Source organism: Equus quagga, chromosome 6 (genome assembly GCF_021613505.1).
Source record: "Equus quagga isolate Etosha38 chromosome 6, UCLA_HA_Equagga_1.0, whole genome shotgun sequence".
NCBI lineage: Eukaryota > Metazoa > Chordata > Mammalia > Perissodactyla > Equidae > Equus > Equus quagga.
The window spans coordinates 52,911,099-52,937,348 of record NC_060272.1 but is presented as its reverse complement, the minus strand read 5'-3'; the positions used below and the strand labels follow the sequence as shown (position 1 = coordinate 52,937,348).

General features: G+C 42.6%; 1 protein-coding gene across 1 annotated transcript; it reads left to right on the top strand.

Annotated features, from left to right (window-relative positions):
* OLFM4 (olfactomedin 4) lies at nucleotides 1-20,770 on the top strand. Its single transcript, XM_046664733.1, has 5 exons — nucleotides 1-171; nucleotides 5,099-5,251; nucleotides 10,593-10,805; nucleotides 11,801-11,960; nucleotides 18,741-20,770. The coding sequence occupies exons 1-5, from the start codon at nucleotides 1-3 to the stop codon at nucleotides 19,550-19,552; spliced, it is 1,509 nt and encodes a 502-aa protein (XP_046520689.1). The 3' UTR covers nucleotides 19,553-20,770.
* The last annotated feature ends 5,480 nt before the right edge of the window (nucleotides 20,771-26,250 follow it).

Sequence of the window (26,250 nt, the reverse complement as noted above, 5' to 3'; positions counted from 1 at the left end):
ATGCGCCTGGGCGTCCCCTTCCTGCTGGCCCTACCGTTCCTCCTCGGCCCAGCTGCAGGGGACTGGGGGGATTTGGAGACCCTCTCCCCTGACCCCAGCCCCAGCTCCTTCCCAAGCTATGACTTCAGTCCCGGCTTCTCCTCTGGCTCTGGCTCCAGCTCTGTGTCCCAGGTGAGTAGGTCCCAGTCTGACAACTGCACTCATTCCCTTCCTCTTGCTTTTTGGGGACCTGAATATAATTTCACAGATGGCTAGACCTGAGCACTCTAAAAGATTTATGACTCTCTTTGTTAACTGTAGGCACCCTGGAAATGAATTAAAACCTAGGTGAAATAATTAAATTGTTAGCAAGAGATGGCATCTCGATTCTCCAGCTGGGGGCTTTTGGGAAAGAATCTAAGCTTTAAAGAGGTTCTCAAACCTGGCTGCACTTTGGAATCAGGGGCGGGGTGGGGGTGTCCAAAAAGTAGAGATGCCTGGGTTCCATCTGGAGGAGAACTGTTAGGGAAGGGGTCATGCCAGTAGTAGCTCCAGAAAAGTTTGTCCAGTTGATTTGCTGCCCAGCAGGGACCCCTGGGGGATGAGTGCTGTGACGCTCCAGGGGAGCCCGGACAGTTTCTCTGAGCCTAGTTTGTAAAGGAGATGGGTGACAGAGGTAGGGAGAGGAGTCACTGGTCTTTAGCAAAGTGCTGTTACACATGGAGGAGTGTTAACTCTTTTCAGTCTTCCTTGTAGGGAATCTTTAGAGCCATTTCCAGCTGAAAACAACAGCAGCAGTAGCAGCAAGCCAACCCAAAGCATGCGCTAGAAAGGGACTGGTCCAGCTGGTCTACGTCCCTAGAACGTATAGAGAGCGGGCTCCTTGTGGATTTGGAAGCTAAGGTGTGACTCGGGGTTGGGGAGGCTTACCTCCTTCAAAACCCGTCCCTCTGTGCTTCTATGATCCTTACCCACAGGTCAGGTCGCTGCTTACGTGATCACATCTCGATGGAAGGACCCGTGGGAAAAGCGGAGGAAAAGGCTTTTGTTTGTCGTTCTCATTTTCACCATTAGAACTATATAGATAGCGAAAATTTGCTGATTAACAAATGTTTTGGGTAGGGTCCAGATGGAAACGGCAGCAACAATGTTCGTTGAGTGCCTAATAAATGCCAGGATGAGGTTAAGTACATAGCACATAGTATGTTGTTTAATCCGAAGAGGTAGGTAGAATTAATGGTCCCATTTTAGAGATGTGAAAACTGAGGCTTAGAGAGATGAAGTCATTGGCTTAAGGTCACTAAGCTAGTGAGTTATAAAGCTCAAATTTAGTCTGCTCATGCTCTTCACCATCTCTTTCTATTCAACGTTCTATGTTTTCAGGGAGTATAGATGAAAACTGCTATTTTTAAGAAGAGAATGGTTTGGGAATCATGAATATGCACAAAGATTCCTTGTAGCCAGAAATCAGATGCATCATTTTATTCCATGATACTAAATGATTTCTGGGGACAATTAGAACTAGTTAGCATCCCCCAAAATAAGGTTAACAATAATAATTTACTTTGAAGCTTCATCACCAATCACAACCCAATATTTGGGTAAGTTGATCACTTAAAATAATAGAAAATAAAATGTAGGTCAAGAAACAGAAACTGAAAATGCTTGTTGTCTGGTAAGGAGATAAATATTTAAAAGCAGATAAGGAATGGTAGTTAAATTGTACTAGGAGGTTTTAATTTCCTTCCTGGTTTACTTCTCTCCCTTTGGTGAGTCAATATCAGAACTCCAACATTTTTATGGTGGACTAGGTGTTGCTTCCACTATAAACCCAGTTTTCTAGGGCTGGCTGTCAGCTTGATGAGCTCTTTGGAAAGTGGAAGAAAATCCCTTTATAACTGTCATTGAGCAAGTTCCAAACGTATCATTTTCTGTGCTTTGAAAATGTTGAGTACCATTATTTTATGCCTTGAATCTTTACAGGCACTTAGACTTGGCTGCTAATTAGAGCCAATTGCAACCTTAAATCACAAATGTGTCGTACCTTCTGCTGTAGTTCTCAGGGCACTCTACATGCCTCAGATGTCACCCTCCAAAGAAGGGGCCTCTCTCGGGGTCCTCTTTCACAGACGAGAAAAGGTTCCGCGCTTTGCTCCCCACAGTAACTGACAGAGTCGGAGCAAGAATGAGTCATGTGCTTTTGTCATCAGGCTAAGCGGCTTGTTGAAGAAAAAGACACTGAGACTTTCCTAATGACAATGGGCCTGATTTGCTGGGTTTTATTTATCTCTCTAACACCAGAGCCTGGCAAGTTGTAGACACCAGTAACTGTAAATTGAACACATGCTGAGTGAGAACCTATCGGTGTAAGGTGTCTTGTAGGGTACATGGGGTCCTATTCACCCTTCACAAGGCCAAAGGGATAAGCACTTGTCTTTGCCTCCCATTCCCCATCTTACACTAGCATAGAGTTTAGGCATATCACCGCAGAGAGAGACCCATCACCATTAGCTTCATTGTCTTTGAATGAGAGGAGCAGAAATATCTCTAATGGGAGACACTGATCAAACTTATGGACCATTTTGATGTCAGCTGAGCCCGCTGGGCTGATGATAAGCAGGATGGAAGCTGGGGAGTCCACAGTGCTGGGACAGAGATGTTCAACAGAAGACAGCGGAAGGCTGTCAGCAGGGCTCATAATTATTTGCCTGCCTTTCAGGTGAACTTCAGGACTGAAAGTTATTAGCTAGTGGTTTCTAGTTGATTGTCTAGAAACTGCTTGATGATCTCCACTGTTTTCTGAGTTGACAGAGCTTTGCAGAGAACTCTAAGAATGGTCCAACCCTGTCTTGTGCAGCTAATTAACCTCCCCCTGTCAAAATGCAATTCGAGAGTTTTTGGGAGGGTAGACAGTTATTATAATAAGCTATTTCTTCAAAAGTCCATGATATACTGGTCCTCCTGTAAAAGCCTTGGCTTTTTGAGTTTTCGCTGGAGTCTTTCTATCTACAGTGGGAGCGATAAAGCTGGTTCCAAGGGAAGCTGGCCTCTCTGACAGGCTCCCTATATAGCTTGTCCGGTCCTTATTCATCCCTGGAGAAGACCCTTCCCTTCCTCCATCTCAGCCCCTGTGTTCAGCATAAACCTGCCTGTCCCTCCTCCTTATTCCCCAATTCCTGCAGGTGTGGGGTGTTATTGGCAAAGAAAATTGAGGCCAATGTCAAGAATTTACCTGGCATAGAGAATTTTGGTTACAAATATATGTATCTGTATATATATTTACGTACAGAGGTCCTAGACTTAAAGATGGTCCTCGACTTAGGATTTTTCGACCTTATGCTGGTGGGAAAGTGATATGCTTTCAGGAGAAACTGAACTTTGAATTCTGCATTTCAGTCTTTCCCCAGGCGATCCAGGTGTGGTACAACACTGTCTTGTGATGCTGGGCATCGGCAGTGAGCCGAAGCTCCCAGTCAGCTGCGTGATCATAAGGGTAAACAACTCACACACTTAACAACCATTCTGTACCCATCCAACTATTCTGTTTTTCACTCGCAGTACAGTATTCAATAAATTACATGAGATATTCAACACAGTTATAAAATAGGCTTTGTGTTAGATGATTTGGCCTAACTATAGGCCAATATAAGTGTTCTGAGCATGTTCAAGGTAGGCTAGGCTAAGCTGTGATGTTCAGTAGGTTAGGTGTATTAAATGTATTTTCAACTTACGGTATTTTCAACTTAGAATGGATTTATTGGGACATAACCCCATGATGTGTCGAGGAAGATCTAAATATATATATATGTATATATTTTTCTTTCTGCTCATCTTAAAGAAGATTAGGTTAAATTAACTAAATTAGTTGTTAAATTAACAACTTAGTTGCAAAGCCCTCAGTTAATTGGTCCAAAAGTCGCTGACAGAATAGATCTTGATTAAATCTAGCTCCTGCTCGTTTGGGAGTCATGGAGGTTGGTAGACATTAAATGCACAGAGCACACAATCTCAGCTGCAGCCAGCTTACCTCTTAAACTTTGAGAGGTATAGCCTGCGTCTCTTCAAACTCTGCAAGCCATTGCCCTCCCCTTGGTAATTTCAGAAAGATGTTCAGGCTGATGTTCCACAGGTGAGCTTTGGGCTGGCTGGCAGATGAGATCACGGAAGGGCACAGCCACTTGGCTGCCAGGAGTTACTCTATAAGGCAATAACAGTAATAAAAAAAATGTTAATTTTGCCAGATCCCCTTGGGGAAGTTCAATGGGGACAAAAGAAAAACAGGATCTTTCAAATCTGTCATTTTAAAATATGCAGCGGCACCAAAGTGTGAGCTTGAATATCTTAAAGAAACATCAAATATTTTAAAACGACTTTCCTGCAAGTGGTAAGCTGGAAAACTTAAAAAAATCTGCACAAAACCTTCAAACTCATACATCGTTCAGTTTTTAACAAACGGCTGGTTTGTTTCCATTTTGAAGGATATTAGTTATACAATTTCCCAGGTGAAGAGAGGATGTGAATTGCATCGTATAGTTTCACTATAACCCATATCCTGATGTTCTCCTCATTCTCTTGGAAGACATTGGGTTGGGGTTCGGATACAGGTGAGGAAAAGAAAATGAGTGAGTAGAAAGAAAGGGAAAGTGACTGGTCTCCTACCATGTGCCAGGGACTTGGTTTGCATTATTCAGTTAATCTTGAGGACGACCCTGTGAAGTTGGTTATCTTCATTTGACACGTGAGGAAACTGAGATTTAACGAGGGTTCATGTCCAGTAAGTGGTAGAATTAGAATTCAAAGTTAGGACTCTCTTCACTTCTTTACTTTCCTTTCCTTGCATCTGGACAGTAATAATTTCCTTTAAGACTCATTAAGAAAGGAGAATCTTCCTCTAGGTGAAGGTGACTGATGTCGTGGTTCAGCCCAACAGGTGGAGATGCAGCTGAACAGAGTGTAATTACGGGTGTTGTAGCTTGTTTCTATGATTCTACTCATTTATGTATTGGACCCACTTGCTTGCCTCTAAGCACGGTTTGGACAAGCCAATTTCTGTCACTCCAGTTGCCAAAAAGCTCATTTCCCAGCTTATTACTCTCATTGAACTTATTTTTATTTGCAGTCGTTTTCCAACTTCACCGGCTCCAAGGATGACCGCGGGACCTGCCAGTGCTCCATTACATTGCCAGACACCACCTTTCCCGTGGAGAGAGTGGAACGCTTGGAATACACAGCTCACATTCTCTCTGAGAAGTTCAAGATAGAGCTTTCTAAAGTAAGCATTTTTTTTTTTCTCTTCCAGCAATATCGTGATAAGAACAATCTAACAAACAAACAAAACAAAACACTTTTTTATTCAGGACTTGATGAGCAGCCGTTCTTCAGTGTGTCAGAGACAGCACATTTGCATCCTGTGGAGGTGTTAGCTTTTATCTCACAGTACACCTCTGGAGTTCTTTAGAGCAGGAAAAGTGAGAGCACAGGAGGAAAATGGGATTGAGATTCTTCCCGCCGTGGATAAACTCGCTTCAATATTGTGAGGCTTGTGCTGATGGAAGGAAGCCTGGGCTCTCCCCGCAAGCCCCAGCTCTGCAATTTTTATTGTTTTCTTTCTTTTTCCTGTTGGTCTTCCCTCCAGCTCTGCTTTCTTTTCTTTCGTCTCCTCTATCCTCTTTCTAATCTATTGTCTTCCTTCTCTTTCATTTTTCTTCCTATTCCCATTTTATTCCTTCTTACTTTTGTTTTTATTCTCCCCTTGTCTCAACCCTTCCTTTGTCAATCCCTCCTAATCTTTCCTTCCCTTTCCTTCTTAAATTTTTTTTTTTTTACTCTTTTTGGTCTACTCATACTTTTGGAAGGCCCCTTCATCTTCTCTTCCTCCGCCCTCTCCTCCTCTACTCCCCCGAACCTTCTGCCTCTTATCCTCCTTCCTTCCTCCTTCTTTTCCTGTTTTTTCCTCTTATTTTCTCTTTCCAATTTACTCTTTTCCTCTTTCCTTCTCCCTCTCTCTCTTTCTTGATGTTATCCTCTGTTGTCTCAGCAGGAAGATGACATTAGACGTGTCTAACATTGGACCAAAACTGAAGGCTTCCTTGGGAATTTGAGTCAAGACTAGCAGGTCCCTCAGTGCTGGTAAATCCCTGATTCGAACTCCCTGATTACCACTTTTCTCTGGCCAGACGAAGTTGTCTTACAGAGTTTGCCTTTCTCTGAGCTAGCTGGAGCAAAGTGACTTGGCATTCCAGTTTTGACTCCTTCTACTTTTTTAGCCAAGTTAAAAATCAATTAGAAAGGCTCCCATTTTCTGCACAGGTGAGGTCCAAGCTAGGCTATAATCACATTATGCATTATTTAATACAACTCCATTAATTTACAAGGAGCTCTGTCTTTCCTGCAAGATTCAAAATAAGTTTTCCTGAGAAATTTAAGCTTAGCTACCTCCGCATCCAGCACAGTTATCCTTTAAGACAAAAATTAGGGTCAGACTGAGACCCTGCTTTCAACCTGAATTGGTAGCTAAATATTCTAAGTTTAAGTGAGTGGCCAGGAAAATGTGTTTGACTACTCCAGGAACCTAGCTTCTTAAGAAATAAAATGTCCTTGAATTAATCAGCAGAAAAGGCACAGCACTAAATTATAAATTCAAGCCATTAATATTCATAGCCTTATTCCAGCATAATCAAGTACAGATAAGAAGTTATGCATAAAAACATAACAAGTGGAGGAAAATCCTAGGTAAAGATCTTTTCAGTTAGAGTCATTTGCTTTGAAACAGTGGAAGCTACTGATTTGCATGTCCTCTTTGCTGGCAGGAGTGTGAAGGGCAGTTTGAAACCCCATGCTGCTCCAGGCAAAGTATGTAGCTTGCCAGGTTTGTGAGTATGGGACATTTAATTCCAATCCCCAAAGGGGGGGCAGGTGACATCTGCCTTGCTAATAATTGGCAGGGAAGACGTGTGGAGTAGGTGGGAAAACTTTTAGTTCTGAAAGTGTCAGTAGCTGGTCCTAAAAAATTTGTGATTGAAGTCTGAGAAAGAAATTGACCTGCCAGCTGAGATTTGTGTAATAGATTCGGTGTGACAGGTGATAATAACAACAATAACAGTAACAGCTTCCCTTTGTGCTTTTCTTAATGCCTCCAGTTCTATTTTACTCTCAAGCAACAGTTTAAGGTAGATAGGCCAGGTGTTCTCCCTCCCATTTTAGGGATGGAAAAACTGAGGTTCTTAAAGGTAAAGGGACATAAATGGAGAGATCATCCCTCTCGTGCTGGTTAAGCCAGGTCAGGAGTTAGGCTCTTAGGAATTATCCCAGTTCTCTTTTCTCTCGGCCAGGCCATTATCATCCTCGCATGCAGACCCAAGAAGAGATGCAGTAGGTCAGTAATGCCCTTCAAATCCAAAGTTATCTCTTCAGCTGAGGGCTTTTGAATTTCCACGTGAATTATTATAGCTGTCCCTCAGTTGCCTTGGAAATCACCGTTTATCTAGAAGCCTGGGGAAATGCCCATTTGGGCAGGCCAGTAGAAAAGGGTTTTGACTGCCTTCCATTGATTCATTATCTGTCAGTACACAGAGAAGACAGGGAGCTGCCTCTGCATAAGATGCTGAAAGCATTTTGTACTTTTCTATTGTTTGTGATATGTCCTCTCGTGACTATACTTAGGAAGGGGATGACACAAAAGGCAGCTCAGGATTTTCTTTCTCTTGAGGATTATGGTCTTTGGGGCAAGTTATTTAATATAACACATTTGCTAATAGATCCTCATGCATGAGAAGGTTGAGGCAGCCCGGGAGACATTTAAGCAACCCATAAGCAAACAACATTGATTGAGCAATGTTTTGTGCAGTGAAATATAATAAATTAAAAGGTCACATTGAAAAAACCTGAAATCACTGTTTCTCTAATAATTACTGTAATTTATAGGCCAACCATTATGCTAGGCACTTAATATGCATGATCTCAGGTCTTTACTATAGTCTTGTAAGCTTGGTATCATTGCTCCTAGTTTTTAAGAGGAAACCAAGGCTTAGAGAGTAAATGAATTGCTCACTCAGTACTGAAGTCAAATCTGAGCTTAGGTGGGTCTAGCTCCCAAGTGCTTCATATGACTTGATGGTCAATTCAAGCTCAACTAATCTTGTTGCACTTATTTTTAAAGATATATTAAAATAACAGTATGTTGCAAAGAACATTTACTCATTTCAAATAACCTGGCCGTAGTTCTCATCACAGGTTTTGAGGAGCTGGCAGAAGCATGAGCCAGACTAATTCTTTAGCTTGATAGCCAGCTGTACTGCATTGTTATCTATTACAAGACCACATTTACTGTACGGAACAACAACAAACACCCTGGAAAAAATCCCCAGACAAACTTTGAATCTTAGAACCCATCAGTGACATAATACGTGCAAAACAAACAAAAGAACGGAAACTCTGAATGTTAGGCTGGTGATTTCAAGGCAAGCATGGACGAATCTTCTCAAGCTGAAACTTGAAGTGATGAGAAGCTTCTCAGTAAAGATGTTGACACAGGATGTGTCCTCTTAGGGCTAGACCCATATTCTTGCGACACATCCTCAGGGAAGTTGGGCTGCCTCTGCCGACACTGTACCTTCTAGGAAGACCTGGGGTATTCTCAGAATGGTCCATGCTGTCTCAACACTAGGGATCTAATGAAGAGTTTGTACTAACAATCTACTTAAATTGGTAAAATGCACACTGTGAAGTCTTTCTGGCCCATCCTCAAATTCTCTCCTATCTTCTAGAACTCCATGGGTGGTTCCCGTCTTTCTGAACATCACTGAGCTTTCCTTTCCTGTATTTTCCTAAACAGTTCTTTAGACACCCTTCATTTTGTGGGCGAACTACGGCGGGCTCACCACACACTCTCATAGGTAGCAGACTCCAGACTATGCCTTGCTTGTCAGCAAGAATCTGAGAGAGCCACATTTTATTTAGCAGAGATGACACTTGAATCACTCATTTTTTTGGAACAACAGCTGAGATCTGCCACCAAAATGTTCCAGGAAAGCTGAGGGTGTTTCATTTGCCCCAAGAGCTGGCAAGGCCAAATGCCAACAAGAATATTCATTTCACAAACTTCCATTTCTGCAATAGATTGGCACTTTATTGTTATTTTTTGTCGGGGGCAAGGTTTTACGTCTGGTTTTTGTAGAAACTGAAAGCTGGTTACCTTATATCTGTGTTTGCACTTTTGAAGGAGACTTGTTAGGTTTGAGATATATGTATTTTAACCTCCTTATCCACCAAAACGTCAACAGCCCTATGAGCCTCCAAGTGATGGCACATCTGATGGCGATGAGGATCAGTTGCCCGAGGAGATACCCTAGAAATGCCAAGGGCTGTATTTCCAACTTTCGTTAAAATCCTCATTGCCTGAAGCCCTAGCCCTTTAGGTCTGCAGCCTATGAGCCTACTTTAATTCGCACACTGGAGTTAAGTGGAAGGGCTAAAATGACAGAAGTTAGGGCTGCCTTTGGTTTTAGAAGGATTAGAGGCCAACATCTGGCTCTGAACTCACCCAGGCACTGTGGATCAGCTACTTGACGTTAGTGCAGTTTGGGGAAAAGTATCACTTACGTTCAAATTTTTAAAAAGAATATAAAACCAGCAACTTTTAATGAGCAGGTCCTTAAAAAAGCCATGGCATTTCTTTTAGAGACCAGATACAGAAAGAACCACCAACTGTGTTTATTGAAATATCCATTTGGAGATTCCAATTATACACTAAACCATCAAGGGAATCTTTGGAAGTATTTTAACTTAATGATCAGACATTCAAATATATGCAACAAATGTGCAATTTAAAGGTCTGATTGCAATAATCAGTTCTTGAAATAAATGTGGGTGCACTTAATGAAATGTGCACTTTACAGTTCCACATACACTCACATATTGTGTAGTAAGTTGGGTCTTTATGCCACTTTGTAAAAGGCAGAGGGGCTCAAAACTCATTGCGTGTGGCGACCAAAGAAGTAATTCTGCTTAGTGCATTTCTCCCTCTTTCAGAAAATACTAGAGCAGTGGTGGTGGTGATTTTGCCACCAGGGAACATTGAGCAGTGTCTGGGATGCCTTTGGTTGTTACAGCTAGGGGGTGGGTGGATGCTATTGGCCTCTAGAGGCAAGAGTGGCTGCTAAACATCCTACAGTACATAATACATCCCTCCACAAGAAAGAATGACATAGCCCAAAATGTCAATAGTACTGAGGTTGGGAAACCCCGATCATGTACATTGAGGGGAGGAGGGAGGGCAAGAGACTCTGATTCAGACCGCTTTATTTGGAGAGCTAATATCTTCAAACATTAAAATGGAGATTAAAATGTACTTGCAAATGATGATTCTGAAGCAAAATTATTTTGTGTAGGCAAGTGCAAAATCCGCCCCCCAAAATGTAGTAAGTTCTTTTAGTTTGTATTTGGATAGATAAAAAAGTCTAGTTAAAAATACTTTTGATCCATCTCTTTACAAAAAAAAAAAAAAAAAAAAAGGAGATTGACAGCAATCAAATCATCTCCAAGGGCTTGGTAATGGAGGAAGACTACATGATGTTACTCTGGGAACTGATGTGAGCATTTTGATTCGCCTTCAGGTGAAGGAGTATGTCCATTTAATCAGTGTGTATGAAAAGAAACTCGTAAACCTAACTGTCCGAGTAGAGATCATGGAAAAGGATACCATTCAATACTCTGAACTGGACTTTGAGTTAATCAAGATAGAAGTGAATGAGATGCAGAAACTGATCATACGGCTGAAGGAGAGTTTTGTTGGAAGCTCAGAAATTGTTGACCAGCTGGAAGTGGAGGTAAGGAGTGAACTCACTTCTCAGTGTATTAATAATAAATTCTCTTCAGTGATCATGTTTTAAGACCAGGATATGAATCTCTCTCTTCCAACTGCTAGTTCTATACTCTTTTGTGATCAAGTGGCATGTCCCGTGTTCTGCTCTAGATGGATGCCTGTCTTTGAATACTAAGTTAAACACCTCGGGAACCCGTTGATTGAGGAGCAGGTGTTGTCTGATGGTCAAAGTCCTGCCCCAGAACCAAAGGGCCTTTCCATGTCTCTAGAAAGGAGATGATATAAATCTGAACATCTTCATGGCCACACTAGATCAAGGGTCTTCTCTGTTCTGCGTTTAGCCTAGGGGGACTACAAAGCCAGAGTTTACCTGATTTTGGACTTGCTAGGTCTGCTTCTCCTTTTGGGTGATCACGTAATCCTTGATCTCTTTTGGAACTCTTCTCCACATACTGGTAACCCCCTTTAAAGAAGTTTCTTGTGAGTATGTTTTAGTGAAGACTTTTAATCTCCGTGGATAAAGACCATCACATTAATGCTATGGTTGGATAATTTATATCCACAGGAATTTACTAGCACAGTCGTGTCATGGGCTATAATTGAGAATTCTAGTTACATATTTTAGAATTCAACTTTTCTCTGGCCCTCACCGTTCGTTAGAAACTTAATTATAACACAGCATGAGTAAACACTAGTTTATAGGAAGAGGTTGTTAGAAATGAACTTTAATGGACATTTGTGGATGCTTAGTCTGAGCCCATGCATTATTATTAAAGCCGTTAAAATCTTTGCCATTTTCTCCTTGTCACACACATCTGCCTGTGATCTGACAGGCGTTCACACTAAACCATAAAATGTATTCTTCCAAATGAAACCATTCAGAAGAATCTCAGGTGTGTTCTCCAGCAATGTTTCACTAAGTGACAAATTCAGCCCTGGAATGTTTATGAAAGAAATCGCATGATAATATAAAGTCACTCTGAATTTTTATTTCCTTAGATAAGGAATCTGACTCTTGTGGTAGAGAAACTGGAGACTCTAGACAAAAACAATGTCCTCAGCATTCGCAGAGAAATTGTGGCTCTGAAGGACAGGCTAAAGGAATGTGAAGCCTCTAAAAGTGAAATGGTTCCTGCCACGCCCCCTCCTCCCGCTCCAGGTAAGCATGCCATATTTTTACCACTTGAGCCAGGCCCCAAGAGGAGGTGGGGAAGGAATTCAGGATGGCAATCGTGAAGGAGGGATGGGGTTTCTTGCACCATGAGTTTACTCCTTCATGCTTTTAAATCTCCTCCCCAGTAGCTCTACATACTATCACATTCTGCGGCTCACGGAGGAAAAACACAAACAATAAGTTGATTTCAAACAAGATCCACACGCATACCCTTTGCATTTACTAACAGGAAAAACATCTCTATGGTGATGGAGTTGCTATTAGGGGGCCAGGTGAAAGCTTCTGGAATCTGTGTGGCATCCACGCTGTCCTGGGGATTTATCTAATGAGCTGGGGTTATGCTTTGAATCCTCCTTCCTTCCTGCCTTCTCGCCTTCCTTCCCTCCTTCCACCTTTTTATTTTTCCTTTGTGCTTTCTTTAAATGCATGTTAAGCACCCGCTGTAGAGTGTATCCTAGGATTCAATGAGGATTAAAGGGATGGCCCCACCTGTCCAGTACTTGTGGGTGTGTCTTGCCCTCCCTCCCGGACAGTGCGTTCCTGGAGGGCAGGGATGGAGTCTCGCTCTCTAATCAATCATCCAGGGGGGTCAAGTATAACACAGAGATGGGTGGTCCATAAATACCCCTGTGAATGGAGGCAGTGGAGTGTGGGGGCCAGGATCATGGCTTTGGGACCCCAGAGACCTGAGTTTTCTGGCTATGTGGCGGTGGCAAAAGATCGTTAATCTTGCTTGTAAAATGCAGAATAGTGGCACCTACCTTGCAGGGTTGCTGTGAGGATTAATGAAACAAAGCTTGCGAAGCTCAGAGCTCTGTGATCGGCACTTACACACTGGCAATTGTTATTATTATAGTTGAAGTGAAAGCCTTGCTGCAAACCAAGGCAGTGCTAGGTCCTCGTGCACTTCAGCACACCCCTCCAGGTCAACTAAAGCCAGCCTCTCAGCCGCAGCATGCAGCCCTGTCCTTTAGAGACACCCGTGTCACAGGGAAGCTCTCTCTGCAGGTTGCGAGCATCTCAGCGTGAATGGGGAAGGAATCCTTTCATCAACTCTACAGTTCTTGTGATTTTCAGTAATTCCTATTGCTCACAATCTGTTTCCTTTTAGGCCGTGCGTCTCTGGCTCCTTGTCAGTGTAGCTGGTTTCTTTAAGGCTTTAATTAGATACCGCCATAGTTATAAGCCTCTTGGTGTTGTTCAGGGGACTCTCCCTTCCCTCTGCAGTTGAGAATCTGTCATCGTATGACGTTCAGAGGAGGTTTAGGACAAAGGCTGTGCTCTGTCCTCTGTAACAAACTCAGGCTAAATTTGGCCTGGGATCAGTGGTGTCAACATGCATTGGAAATGAGGGCTCATTCTGCTGGGCTCCTTGAGGACAGGATTTGAAGCAATGACAACCCCTGATAATACCTGAGCAAGTCTTTTTTTCTTCTTTTTCTTTTTTTTTTTTTTTTACCTCAGCAAATCTTCCTCATGGAATAGATTTTTCTAGCACAGGTTTCTATGCATCCCTTAGAATAAGGACATTTTTATAGCAGGAAGGAACATTCAGGGCCATCTAGCTCAGGCCCATCATGTCTCAGAGGAGGGGACTTCAGTGCTGAGGATGCTGCTTTTCCTGAGGCTACACAGCTGGTTAGTGACAGAGCTGAGGCTGGAATGCAAGGCCCCTCTCTCACCTGGTCATCTCAGGGCCCAGAATGTCTGGTGTTAGTAACTCAAGGACAACAGTAGGGGAGAAAGTACACTGCTTAGTATCTAAGGACGGAAACAAGTGAATCTGTGGATTATTTTTGTTAGAATTTTTTTCTAGAACTTTCCACGGGGTCCTCACACTTAGACTTTTGTGAGCCATCTCAGCCCAGCTGTGTTGTTTAAGCAAATCGGACCCAGATTTTCTCTCACTTTCCCACAACCTTGGCTGTAACTTGGATCCCTGCCAAGCCACTTGGCCTTCCTCCAGCTTTGTTCATATGATATTTATGATGTTTATATTAAACTGACTTTTTGTCATGTTTTTAGATCAATTTCTTTCACTTGCTCTCTTTCTGTTTGGATTGGTTGATAATGCAGAATTGGAAAATCCCCAGGCACCACAAACTTGTCAGCCTGTGGAGACTTTAATTAAAGTTACTCACTATTATGGAACTTTAAAATCTGGCCTGTCTGCTTTTTTCGCTGCAGAGTTGCACAGAACAAAAAAAAGCCTGTATGCAAGTCTCAGCTATAAAGTAATTCTGTGCTCTCTCGGCCCCTCCCTGCCATTTGCTGTTTGCTACCCCTGTGGTCAGCTCGATCTTAGAACCAGTACATGTAGTTAGGGTTCAATAAAATGTGCTTTATATTTGGTTTATGCTGCAAATGGCATCCTTTTCTGCTTCATTTCATAGAACTTTCTAATCTAAAATAATTGGCCTCCTGCTCATTAACGTTTTTTTTTTTTTTTCCTGAAAACAACTAGCTTCAGTCTCTTTCTGTTTTTCCCCTGAATCTAATTGACTGCAGCTAGGCAGAATGTGATGCGAATGCCCAGGAGTCAATCACCATTATGCTTGGAGACGCTAGGCTCCTTGCTGACACAGAGCAGGTGCTCCGAAAATGGTCAGGGACTGAGTAGGGTATGAAAGGTGTGGGGTGACCTGCCCAAACCCCAAACCTAGGGAAGAGCAGAGTGTTGGGGAGCATGTATCCAATAATTCAGAGTCAATTTATTCTTGATCATTGTATGATTATGACCAATTTAATTGCCTAATTCTCACATGTCATTTGTACCCTCCTCTTTGCCCAAACAAAATTCAGTTGCCCAGGTGAGAGAGTGAAATGATGGATCCAAGATTGTTTCCTCTGTAGGCATATCATCTTTGGCTTTTTGAAACAATGCTACTAAGCATGAGACTTCATAAATGCCAACTTAGATTATTTTAAAATCTCACCATGTGGCTTCCCAGGGTATTTTCAGAATACCATGGCAATATCTAATGAGCTGCATGTTGAAGAGATTGCTAACCAAGGCTACACTTGTGTAGAGGGCTCCTCGCATTGTGTTTTGTGGAGAGAATACCAGGATCTTTGAAAAATTCAGATACGTAGCAGGGTAGAGGGCTAGTGTTTTGTAGGTAAGGGTAAGCTTGGTTTGGGAGATTTGATCAGTCTTTCCTTCCTTTATTCCACAAACATAATTTGGCACCACTGTGTGACTGGTCCTGTTCTGCGTACCAGTGTTACCAGGATGGGTATAGAAACCTCCAAAACCACTATCCGGGAAGGGAGATAGTTGCGTAACCTTTAATTGTAACATGATGGGATTAATGCTGATAGTTACTATTTACTGAGTTATGTGTACATACTTTCCCTCTATTTTTTCCTGATAGTCTTGCAAAGTAGGAATTATTATTATTTTTGAGGAAGATTAGTCCTGAGCTAACATCTGCTGCTAATCCTCCTCTTTTTGCTGAGGAAGATTGGCCCTGAGCTAACATCTGTGTCCATCTTCCCCTATTTTATATGTGGGAAGCCTGCCACAGCATGGCTTGATAAGTGGTGTGTAGGTCTGTGCCCGGATCTGGGCCCACGAACCAGGGGCTGCCAAAGTGGAGCGGGTGAACTTAACTGCTATGCCATGGCCCGGCCCTTAATATTATTTTTTAACATGAGGAAACTGAGGCTCAGAATGTTAAGTAACTTGCTCAAGGATACACAGCTAGTAAGTATTGGAGTCAGGATTTGATTGAAATCTGTCTGGCAATAGTTTCACTGTACCAGACTGCCTTCCACAGATGCTCTAATAGAGAGGTGCACCTGTGATTCCTGGAGTGACAAGAAAGTTCCACCAACTCACCGGCCTGATTAACACCAATTACCTTTGCTTCCTTGCATGTGGAGCAGCTAAAAGTGTATTTTTGCTCTCAGCTCTAGTCTGTGTTCTCTTCTACTGGAAAATGCAGAATGATTCATTTGTCCTTCACAATTCTTGGATCATGGCTAGGCAAGGCGTTGTCCCAGTGGCTGGGTGAAGTTGGATGGGAGGGTCAAGAAGGGAATGGAGTATCTCTAAGACCTTGAAATGAAGGAAGGGGCTGGGAAGGGATGTGAGATAAAGGAGGCTGGGAGAAGTTCTGGGTAGATGGGTGGGGGGATGGATATTCCAGCTGGACTAGATAGGCAGTGGGCACAGGACTGGCTGTCACTTTCAATATTGTTTCCAAGATGGTTTGCTGCCAGGAGTTGGGAAGCCCGCCATAGCCTTTTCACTGGTCTGTCACTGCCGTAGCCACATCTGTAGTATTGGCAACAAGGCTTCGTTCTCTTCTCTATTTCCACTTCCTTCTGACCATAGCCAGCAACATAAAAATGGCCCAAAGGAGACAAAGGGGAGATGAAAAAAAGGACAGGAGAGTGTTTAGGAATTGTTGGGAGGTGAGAAAAAGAGATTTAAGTTTCATAGAATTTTAATATTTATACCAGGTACAAGTTTAATTTCCTGGCCACCTTGTGAAGTGATGAGCCATCATTATTATTACTATTAGCGGTAGTATGTAACAGTAGTAGTAGTTTTTCAGAGAAGATTATTTTGGTTCTTTCATATCTAAGGATTTCCACATCCAGGACAGAATAGTTTGTGATCTTTAACCTCATGATAATGCTTGAATTAGTTCTCTGCATAATACATTTTCCTTAACTATTCTCTTGCTATTGGTTTGGGCTATATCCTTTCCAGGAAGGCAAGATTCACTTAAGAAAACAACTTCTAAGTCTTCTAACCTGCAAGAAAAAAAGAGACTTTCTTTCATTTCTTCAGAGTGAAATGTAATTGAATAAATAAGTTCCCAGGAAGATATTTTAACTAGAAAATCCAGTTTGTAGCATATGGAAACTCAAACAGTTTTTGTTATCATTAAACCGAACACACCACTAACTTTATTTTAATAATTCATGCATTGTTTCATAAACAAAAGCAAACAAGCATTCATCTGAGAGATCACTTTTAGGAGAAGAAATAATAATTTATAATTTTATTTATTATTTCTTTAGTGGAGAGCAGTCTCTTGGCTGAACACACGTTGCTTTTTTATTTATGAAATGGTGCATGCATTATTAAAATAAACCCGCGACTGCGTTCTGCTTAATGATATGCAAAATTATTTGAGGTTGGGTATAGAGTGGTTTCATTTCTCTACCTGTTGTATGGTTGGCTGGCTTTCCCACCAACTGCGGATTTATGAGAGCATTTAAGGGGCACGTATTTAATTCTGGAACCAAAAAGCCCCAGCAGATTGGAAGAATGAAAGCAGGATTTCTAGTAATGGTTTCACCTCTGAGCAGTCCTTGAGTGAGGAGGAGAAAAGGGGGAGACATTTAGCAAGGAAAAGAATAGATTTTTCCCTATCTGTCAGAGGCAGAGGCTGAGAAGCAAAAGCTTTGCTCCCCCGCAGCCCCTACCATGGTAATCTCAGGCAATTCTTTGGAGTGCTACTTTGGGCGCCAGTTTACCTCACGTGTTCTCCATGCCTCCTGGATTCCCTCCAAGCATTTAAAGCCAGAGTCAGAGATTCAAGCCCTGTTCTCTCCTTCTTTTACCTGCTCTGCTCCAGATAGCAGGATGAGGGAAAATGACCTCAAATGTACTTGAAGCTGGATTTTCGTTGTCATCCAATAAACTCTCTCTCTCTCTTTGTTTTAAAGGATATTTATTAAGATCCCAGAAAATATGTGTTCAACTCTTTGGATAGTTACTATAAAAATACTGGAGGAATTTTATTTTATTCTTTATAGCTTGTAAACGGTTTGGGTTGGCAGGCATTTTAGGGGGTGTACAATGTGAAGCGCCAGTCACCCAGCCTGACTCATTTACCCAAGTGTTACAGGGAGTGTAGATTCAGTCGGCCAGTGAGTCCGGTCTCACTTGGTTGTATACATTGTGACAATTACAATGTCAGAATGGAAAAGAGAAAGTATTTTCCTGTCATTCTACGGCATAGTAGAATATGGGCTATGAACAGTAAGATCCACTTTACAATTCTGCAGCAAGATGATCACCAAGTGATCTATGTGATGGGCTGTGCTTTGGGTGCAAAGCAGGCAATATTGTCCTAAAATAACTTCCATGGCTTCTAAGGGCTGAACTTCCACCAATATAGGATCATCTTTCTCAATCTTTAAAATACTATATTAAAAAATCCCCTTCTAAGATTGGTCTGGGGTAGTACTGGTACCTGGTGTGGTTATGGGCTTCGGGTCCCAGGGAAGGGCAGAAGGGTGAAGAGAAAGGAGCCTTGCCCAGGACAGTTTTCTCCTTCACCGCATTTCTCCCTGACCTTGGTGAATAGCACCTCCTGGTTTTATGGAAATAGGGCAGGATTCTGGGATGACCTTGCCTCCTCTATAAGAAACACGAAGTAAAATCATATTTGCAAAATGCTTCCAGATAGAAGAATATTTATAAAATTCACCAGGTCCCCCTTTCCTGTCTCTGGGCCCTCAAATCTTTTTAATATGGCTCTTGGCAGTTTTGTTATCCCCATTTTCCAGATTGAAAGCCCATCCACGGAAATAGAAGGTAGTTCTCTCTAGAGCTGACAGTGGGTTTGCATTGAGACTGAAACCAAGAGAAGGTTTTGGCTCTTCTCCATCACAACCACTGTTGTCATTGAACCTTGACAAGAAAAATATTTATGGATTCCTTTGGTTCTTAGGACATTAAACTGTTTGTATCTTGTCATTTATTTTCTCTAACAATGCCCTTTTATTTTCTTGTTTGTGTAGGGAGCTGTAGTCACGGTGGTGTGGTGAACGTCAGCAGACCGGCCGTAGTTCAGCTCAACTGGCAAGGGTTCTCCTACAAGTATGGTGCTTGGGGTCGGGATTACTCTCCCCAGCATCCAGGGACGGGGCTGTACTGGGTGGCACCTTTGAATACAGATGGGAGGTATTTGGAATATTACAGACTCTACAACACACTGGATGATTTGCTATTGTACAAACATGCCCAACATTATCGGATTGCCTATGGCCAAGGCAGTGGTACAGCAGTTTATAACAACAACATGTATGTCAACTGGTACAACACCGGGAACATTGCCAAAGTTAACCTGAGCACCAACAAAGTTGCTGTGACTGAAACTCTCCCTAATGCTGTCTATAATAACCGCTTTTCATATGCAAATGTTGCTTGGCAAGACATTGACTTCGCTGTGGATGAGAATGGATTGTGGGTGATTTATTCAACTGAAGCCAACACTGGTAACATGGTGATTAGTAAACTCAACGACACCTCACTTGTGGTGCTAAACACTTGGTATACCAAGCAGTATAAACCATCTGTTTCTAACGCCTTCATGGTGTGTGGGGTTCTGTATGCCACACGTACTCTGAGCACCAGAACAGAAGAGATTTTCTACTACTATGACACAAACACAGGCAAAGAGGGTAGACTAGAAATTACAATGCATAAGATGCAGGAAAATGTGCACAGCATTAACTATCACCCTTTTGATCACAAACTTTATGTCTATAATGACGGTTACCTTCTGAATTACGATGTTATCTTCAAGCGGGAACCCCAGCAAGATGTTTAGGGGTTTGGGTGAGAGAGAAATAAAATATTCATTGAAAAAGTGGTCTTCTCCACTTATTTAGATACCTGCAGGAGTATTTGCTTAGTAGTAATATTTGGGAATATAGTTCTACCACACTAGAGACTTAGGATATTTGACCTGATCTGATGAGTTCTCTTGGAAGCCATCACTTCCTAGGATTCATTTCTCTTCTGAGATAAGGTCCTTCCGGGGCAGTGGGATTGTTAGAGATCTAGGGGCTTTATGGGTCCAAGGAGGCCATCAGTGAAGTGATATCTGGAAATTAAGGAACTTAAAGAGAACTCTGTGTGGCTTCTGGGGATTCTTTGCACAGGAGAGTGGACTCAGCAAACAGTTCTCCTCCGTGTAGCCCGGCTAACTCTTCCACACCTGAAAGAAACCTGTGGCTTCATTGGGCAGATTAATATCTGAAGCGCCATGAGGGACCAAATCTCTAATTTTGTTTTTCTTATTAGCACCTGGAACAACGTTATGTACATAGAAGATAAGTAAATTCAGCATGCTTATATTATGTCTGTAAAATGCTCTGACTTTTATTGAGAAAGGTCCCTTCGGGCTTTAACTTATACACTGCAAATCAGACCCAAATGAACCTGCAGAGGAGGCACTTGATTTTTCTTTTCTCCCATTGTCGACTCACGTAAGAGTCAGTAGACCCCTCCTGCCTCATAGCTTCATTCCAAAGGCAGCTCAGAAGATTAGAACCAGACTTACCAACCAATTGCCCTCATCTCTTCCCTACTTCCTACTTAAAAAAAAATTAATCAGTATTTTATGGAACAGATATAGGATAAATAAAATTAATTTTTTTTGTCTCACCATGAACTTTTACTTACATGACTCTAAGACCATAAGAAAATCAGATGGCAGTGATAAAATGATAGCATATCTGGTTATATAATAAAGCCCTTGGAACGTATGTGAGACTTGTATTAAGTCATATTAATTGTTTAATGCAATTGTTGTCTTTGTTTAAGCCCAAACTTTAAGAAAATGAAATTTTAATTTTTTTTGAGGAAGAAATGTAAAAAGACCATTGAAAGTATGTAGTAAATCAGTGCGGTTTGAAAACCTTACAGGTGTATGTGTCTCTGTGCTTTTGGATGGCTTTATCATCTGGTCTTGGTTTCTTCCTTTACTGTTTATGAGTCCTAGCCTATAGGATTAGCTTCTTACACGCTGTACTCTTCCCCTTTTAATAAGTGATTAAAATGTGTTTTGAAAAAAATGTTCTCTTTCGTTTTTCTAGCTCTTTTATTTTATTAAAAAAATCTCCTAATAGCATAGTCCACACCTTGCTGAGAGGTACAGAGAATGGTTCCCTCCCAGACACTGAAGCCCAGGAGACCATACACCTCACAGCAGGTAGCATCAGTAGCTTTTAGAGGAGTTCAGAGTGAGGGCTGGCTCTTTAGTTTTCATTTCCCTTTAAAATCCATTCTTTCTGGCAGCTTTTGTTGTATGAGGCTGCGCTCTTTTCTCTTGGGATATGACCTTATGTACTTATTAATTTGCATGACTGATCTGATTATTTCCAATGTTAGACTATATTTGTGCAACTTATGTTCCTTTTCCAATTGAGCTATTAACATGGGTCAGAAGCCTCCAGATCATCCCCAAAGAGGAGGTCTCAGACAGAAAGCAAAGGGGCTAACTGGCTGTATTGAGGAGAGAAGTACCTTTATGGAAGAGAACGTGTAGGGGGCTGGGTGTCTAGAGCTGGAAGGACAGAGAGTCTAGGCTTGTGTAGTTAGTCTTACTAAGATACTCATTTTTAATTCATGCCAAGTTTTTTCACGCAGGTGATAGCTACAATATTTAGAGTTTTTAGCAAGATTTTTCTCTATCTTTCAGAGCTGAGCATAGAGACAGGTATGGCCTCCAAAATGCAACAAGATATGAAGACAAAGACAGGTATGTCATGTGAGATGTAAGTTAAAAACAGGGATGTTATATTTAATCTGGCTCTAGGCAATTTTCCAGATGAATGTTTCTACACCAAATACACAGTTACTGACCTCTGAAGATTCGGGAAAGGAGGCAGGAAGCCAAGGTAACCCTAGTAATCAGCTTCTTATTTAAACTGCTATGGAAGCATTTGCCAGAAAATTCTCTTCAGAACCTTCTTCCCACTGGGTGTGGTGTATCAGCCTGCAGGAAGTCTGCCCGCTGGGGAGGTTGAACAACTTAGGGATTCCGGTTGGACGGTTTACTGCAATGCAGTTACACGATGGAAATCTTAACTTGGAATGTATCAGCTAGCACCCTTTAGGGGAAAAAAAAGTGTATATATTTAAATCAGTTTTATTGAGATGTAATTTACATGCAGTAAAACCTGCCAATTTAAAGTCTAAGATTAGGGGCCGGCCTGGTGGCACAGCGGTTAAGCGCTTCGGCAGCCCAGGTGCGGACATGGCACCATTTGGCATGCCATGCTGTGGTAGGTGTACCACATATAAAGTAGAGGAAGATGGGAGTGGATGTTAGCTCAGGGCTAATCTTCCTCCAAAAAAAAAAAAAGATTAAATGATTTTCGACAAATGTATACAGTTGTGTACAGTCTGCCACAATTAGGATATAAAACACTTTGGTTACTCCCCAAAAGTTCCCTTGTTTCATTTAGTAGTCAACTCCTCCCCTCGTCTCCTAGCCCCTGGCAAGCACTGATCTGTTTTCTATCTCTATGGAATCAGTCAGTATGTAGCCCTTGGAGTCTGACTTCTTCAGGTTTTCTCTTGAAAAAGAGAACTAGTGGTCTCAAATTACCCCGGATGTAACTGAACATTGCCAGAGGTTGTCAGGGTTCCCTCAATTTTTATTTTTTGAGAGGTTGGATAGAGGAGTATGGAGAAGTGTGGTGACCTCCCGCCTTTATAAGTGTTTCCTAGTGGCCTGGAATTGCCACGGGAGGTACCTAGCTCTGGGCATAATCAGGCCTACCTGGCAGCGCTCCAAAAACTGGAAAGTGCCCTTGCCACCAGCCTGATTCAATGTTTGTTCTCCAATATCCACCCCAGTGCCACGAGCATCTCTACCCAGGCGAGTCCTGATACTAATAAACATGTCTAGTGGGTAGAGTGTGGGATTTGGAGTCAAGCAAAACTGGATTTGACTCTTGGTTCTGCTGCTTACAAGTGGTAGGGTAGGTTCCTTAATTTTTCTGAGATTCTATGTCATTTTCTGTATAACGGGATAAAACCACCTACCTCAGAGTCTTTTTGGGTGAATTAAATGATATTAAGTATATAAAGTGTTTAGTACAGTTTTTGGCACCTGCTCTGCCCTCAACAAAGAGTTATTATCCCTGTTTCTCATTTTGAATTTTAAGCTCAGAGTGGTCATTGGTTTGACAAGATATAAAGCTGATTAACGATCAGAGTTTACATCTTCTCCTCTATAAGACCTGTTGCAAGTAGTAACTCTTTCAGCAGGTGCCCTTTGGGCATGAAAGAGATCCAAAGACTGGAACATCTTCTCTTTGTCCTCAACTCCAAGATTGATCCTCAGAGCTATGTTTTCCCTGTTCTGACTCCAAAAGACAGACTGACATAAGCAGCGGAAACTGAGGCTGCTTCTCTTTTCTTCTGAGCCACTGAAAACCTAAATGAGGGTTGGCTTTCATGGAGCTCCATGGGTGGGACCAAAATAGATGCACACGTTCTCTTGCTTGCTTTGCTGTCATCAACAAGGACATCAGCCTTCTCAGAACAGGGATGAGTATTTGTTTTGCACTCTACTTTTAGTAAAATATATTTGCCTTTTAGGGTTTGTTTACATTGTAGCCTTAAGAGTGTGTTTTTTCCTCTTCTTGGTTTGTGAACCACTGAAGGGGAAATGATGATGGATGGACTGAGGGTGACTATGTGGCCGCCTTCAGGATGATGTAGGCTGGTTCTGGGCCTGAGCCCTTAGTCATCTCAAACAGATGTCACACTATGAAGGATGATTAGCCTCCTGTGCTCCAGAATGTTCCAGAACAACAAAAGGATGAATTGTGACACATCAGAAAATAAAAGGCAGGCATGTTTCTAAGGCATGCTCCCAGCCAGTGGAACAGACCAGCTGGCCTGGCTCATCGATGAGAGATGCTATTTGAGTTGTCAGTTCGGTTGCCAGGCCTCACATCTGTAGCTCGGATGCACCCACTTGTCTCTGAGATCTGCATCTGCTCCTGAAACTCATTCAAAGAGAACAGCCCTGGAAGGAAGGTCCAGTGTAGAGAACGATGGCCTTCAATCTGTCCAGAGGGGAGGTTCCCCCTTGGGTGCCACCGCTGGACATCTTGGAACTGGGAGTTCCACTGCAAGGATGATTTCCCAGACCTTGGCTCCTGAGGAATATTAAAAAAAGAATTGTGGGGCCGGCTCCATTGCCGAGTGGTTAAGTTTGCGCGCTCTGCTGCGGCGGCCTAGGGTTCGGATCCTGGGCTAGAACATGGCACCGCTCGTCAGGCCACGTTGAGGCGGTGTCCCACATCCCACAACTAGAAGGACATGCAACTGAGATATACAACTGTTTACAGGGGGGTTTTGGGGAGATAAAGCAGGAAGAAAAAAAAAAAAGATTGTCAACAGTTGTTAGCCCAGGTGCCAATCTTTACAAAAAAAAAAGAGAATTGTGCAGGGGCCGGCCCGGTGGCTGAATGGTTAAGTTTGCACACTCTGCTTCGGCGGCCCAGGGTTTCGCCAGTTTGAATCCTGGGTGGGGACATGGCACCGCTCATCAAGCCACAGTGAGGTGGCATGCCACATGCCACAACTAGAAGGACCCACAACTAGAAATACACAACTATGTACTAGGGGGCTTTGGGAGAAAAAGGAAAAATAAAATCTTTCAAAAAATAAAAAAAGAATTGTGGTGTATTTGGGGGCTTCCATGTAGCCTTTTTGGAGCTCAGTGTATGTGTGTGGGTATGTATGTGTATGTGGTGGGTTGTGGAGGATGAGGATGGAATATGGGCAGGAGCCAGGGTTTATATGACATCAAAGGAATTTCACTCCTGAACCTCCACCCAGGAAATTTATACTGACTCCAAGTTTCTCTTTTTAAGGCAGATTCTGTTAGCTCATGTGTTCTTTTTTCTTTGTGGTCTATAGTGTTTTAATGTATTACCGGTGACTTACCCTGACTCTCACCTTGGTGGCTGTTAGCAGTTAGAGTTCAGTGCAGAAACAGAAGCAACTTCTTTTAACTGGGGTGCTGCTAACTCCCGTGTTAGATAAATCTCACAATCCCAGTGACTTATCGCAATAGCAGGATTTTCCCCCTCACTTCAGCGACCACTGCTTTCACCATTTGGTCCTTAGTCATCGCATCTATAACATCTTCCTTATCTTCAACACCATTTTTTCCCCCTCACATACCAGCTGTGGTTTTGTGGGGTGCCCCCATGATGGGATACAGCTTCTCTTCCAAAATGATTCTCTTCCAAACAGTCATTCAGGGACCCAGGCTCATTCCATTCCATCCTGTGGCTCCACTGTCTCCACACACAGCTTCCAAGGTCATTGTGCTTGTCTGTATCACACAAGTAGAAGGGAGGAGAGCATGGGTAGAGGTTGTTTAGCTCACGTCTGAAAGTGGTGTCCAATTGTGATGGCTCACAATCCATTAACATAGGGTCACACCTAACTGCAAGGGAGGCTGGGAAACATATAGTCTAGCTAGGTACACAAGAGAAAAGAAAATGGGTTGGTGAGCAGCCAACCAGTCTGCTTTACCACTGTAGGCATTGCATGGAGAAAGGAATGCAATATAGAGAATTAGGTGCTTACAAAATCACTGGAAAGGCTGGAGGCTTGGCAACCAGAGGCTGCCATTTACCATTAGGCTTTGAGGTTACACCCCTGTCAACAACCCAGAAACCAAGAAAATGCATCTGCCACCACCACTGGTGTCATACCCGCACCCGCCAAACTAGTACCCGATGTTGGAACATGAAGTCCGTCTACTGCCAACTCTCGCTTCTGCTGGTGCCCTTTTATCCACTTGCACACCTGGAAAGCCTTCCACCTTCCAGAGCTAGCATAAGTGGATCTCCTTCACTGCATGCTAATGAACCCAGACCTGCATCTACACAGGAGAATGGAAAATGTTGTTTTTATTTTCCTCCCTTTGCGATACAGGGAAGATGATGGAAGAGGTTGGAAATTAATGTCAGTGCCAATAGACAATATCTGGCACAGCAACCTCATTCGGTGATTACAGCTTTCACCATTATTGCTGCTCCCCTTTTGTCTCCTGTGACTGTTTCTTTTAGCACCTCCTTCATGCCCTGGTCATTCATCGCTATATTTTTTTAAAGATTGGTACCTGAGCTAACATCTGTTGCCAGTCTTGTTTTTTGTTTTTCTTCTTTTCCCCAAAGCCCCCCAGTACATAGTTGTATATTCTAGTTGTGAGTGCCTCTGGTTGTGCTATGTGGGACTCCACCTCGCATGGCTTGATGAGCAGTGCCATGTCCGCGCCCAGGATCTGAACGGGCAAAACTCTGGGCTGCCAAAGTGGAGCGCGTGAACGTAACTACTCGGCTTCGGGCCAGCCTCCATCACTATTTTTTTATGCTTACATCCAGTGATGGCTTTGCCTGATGTCATCACAGTGGGAGAGAGTTTCTCCTCCAACAGTGGTCACTCTGAGTGAGCTTTCAAAGGGGAGCTGACTTGTACAACTTTATA

Bases quoted from the DNA above. Each gene is read 5' to 3' on its own strand.
- OLFM4 (XM_046664733.1), top strand. From the start codon at position 1: ATGCGCCTGGGCGTCCCCTTCCTGCTGGCCCTACCGTTCCTCCTCGGC. The intron at 5,252-10,592 runs GTAAGCATTTTT...ATTCGCCTTCAG, and splicing joins TCAAGATAGAGCTTTCTAAA to GTGAAGGAGTATGTCCATTT. The intron at 11,961-18,740 runs GTAAGCATGCCA...TTGTTTGTGTAG, and splicing joins GCCCCCTCCTCCCGCTCCAG to GGAGCTGTAGTCACGGTGGT.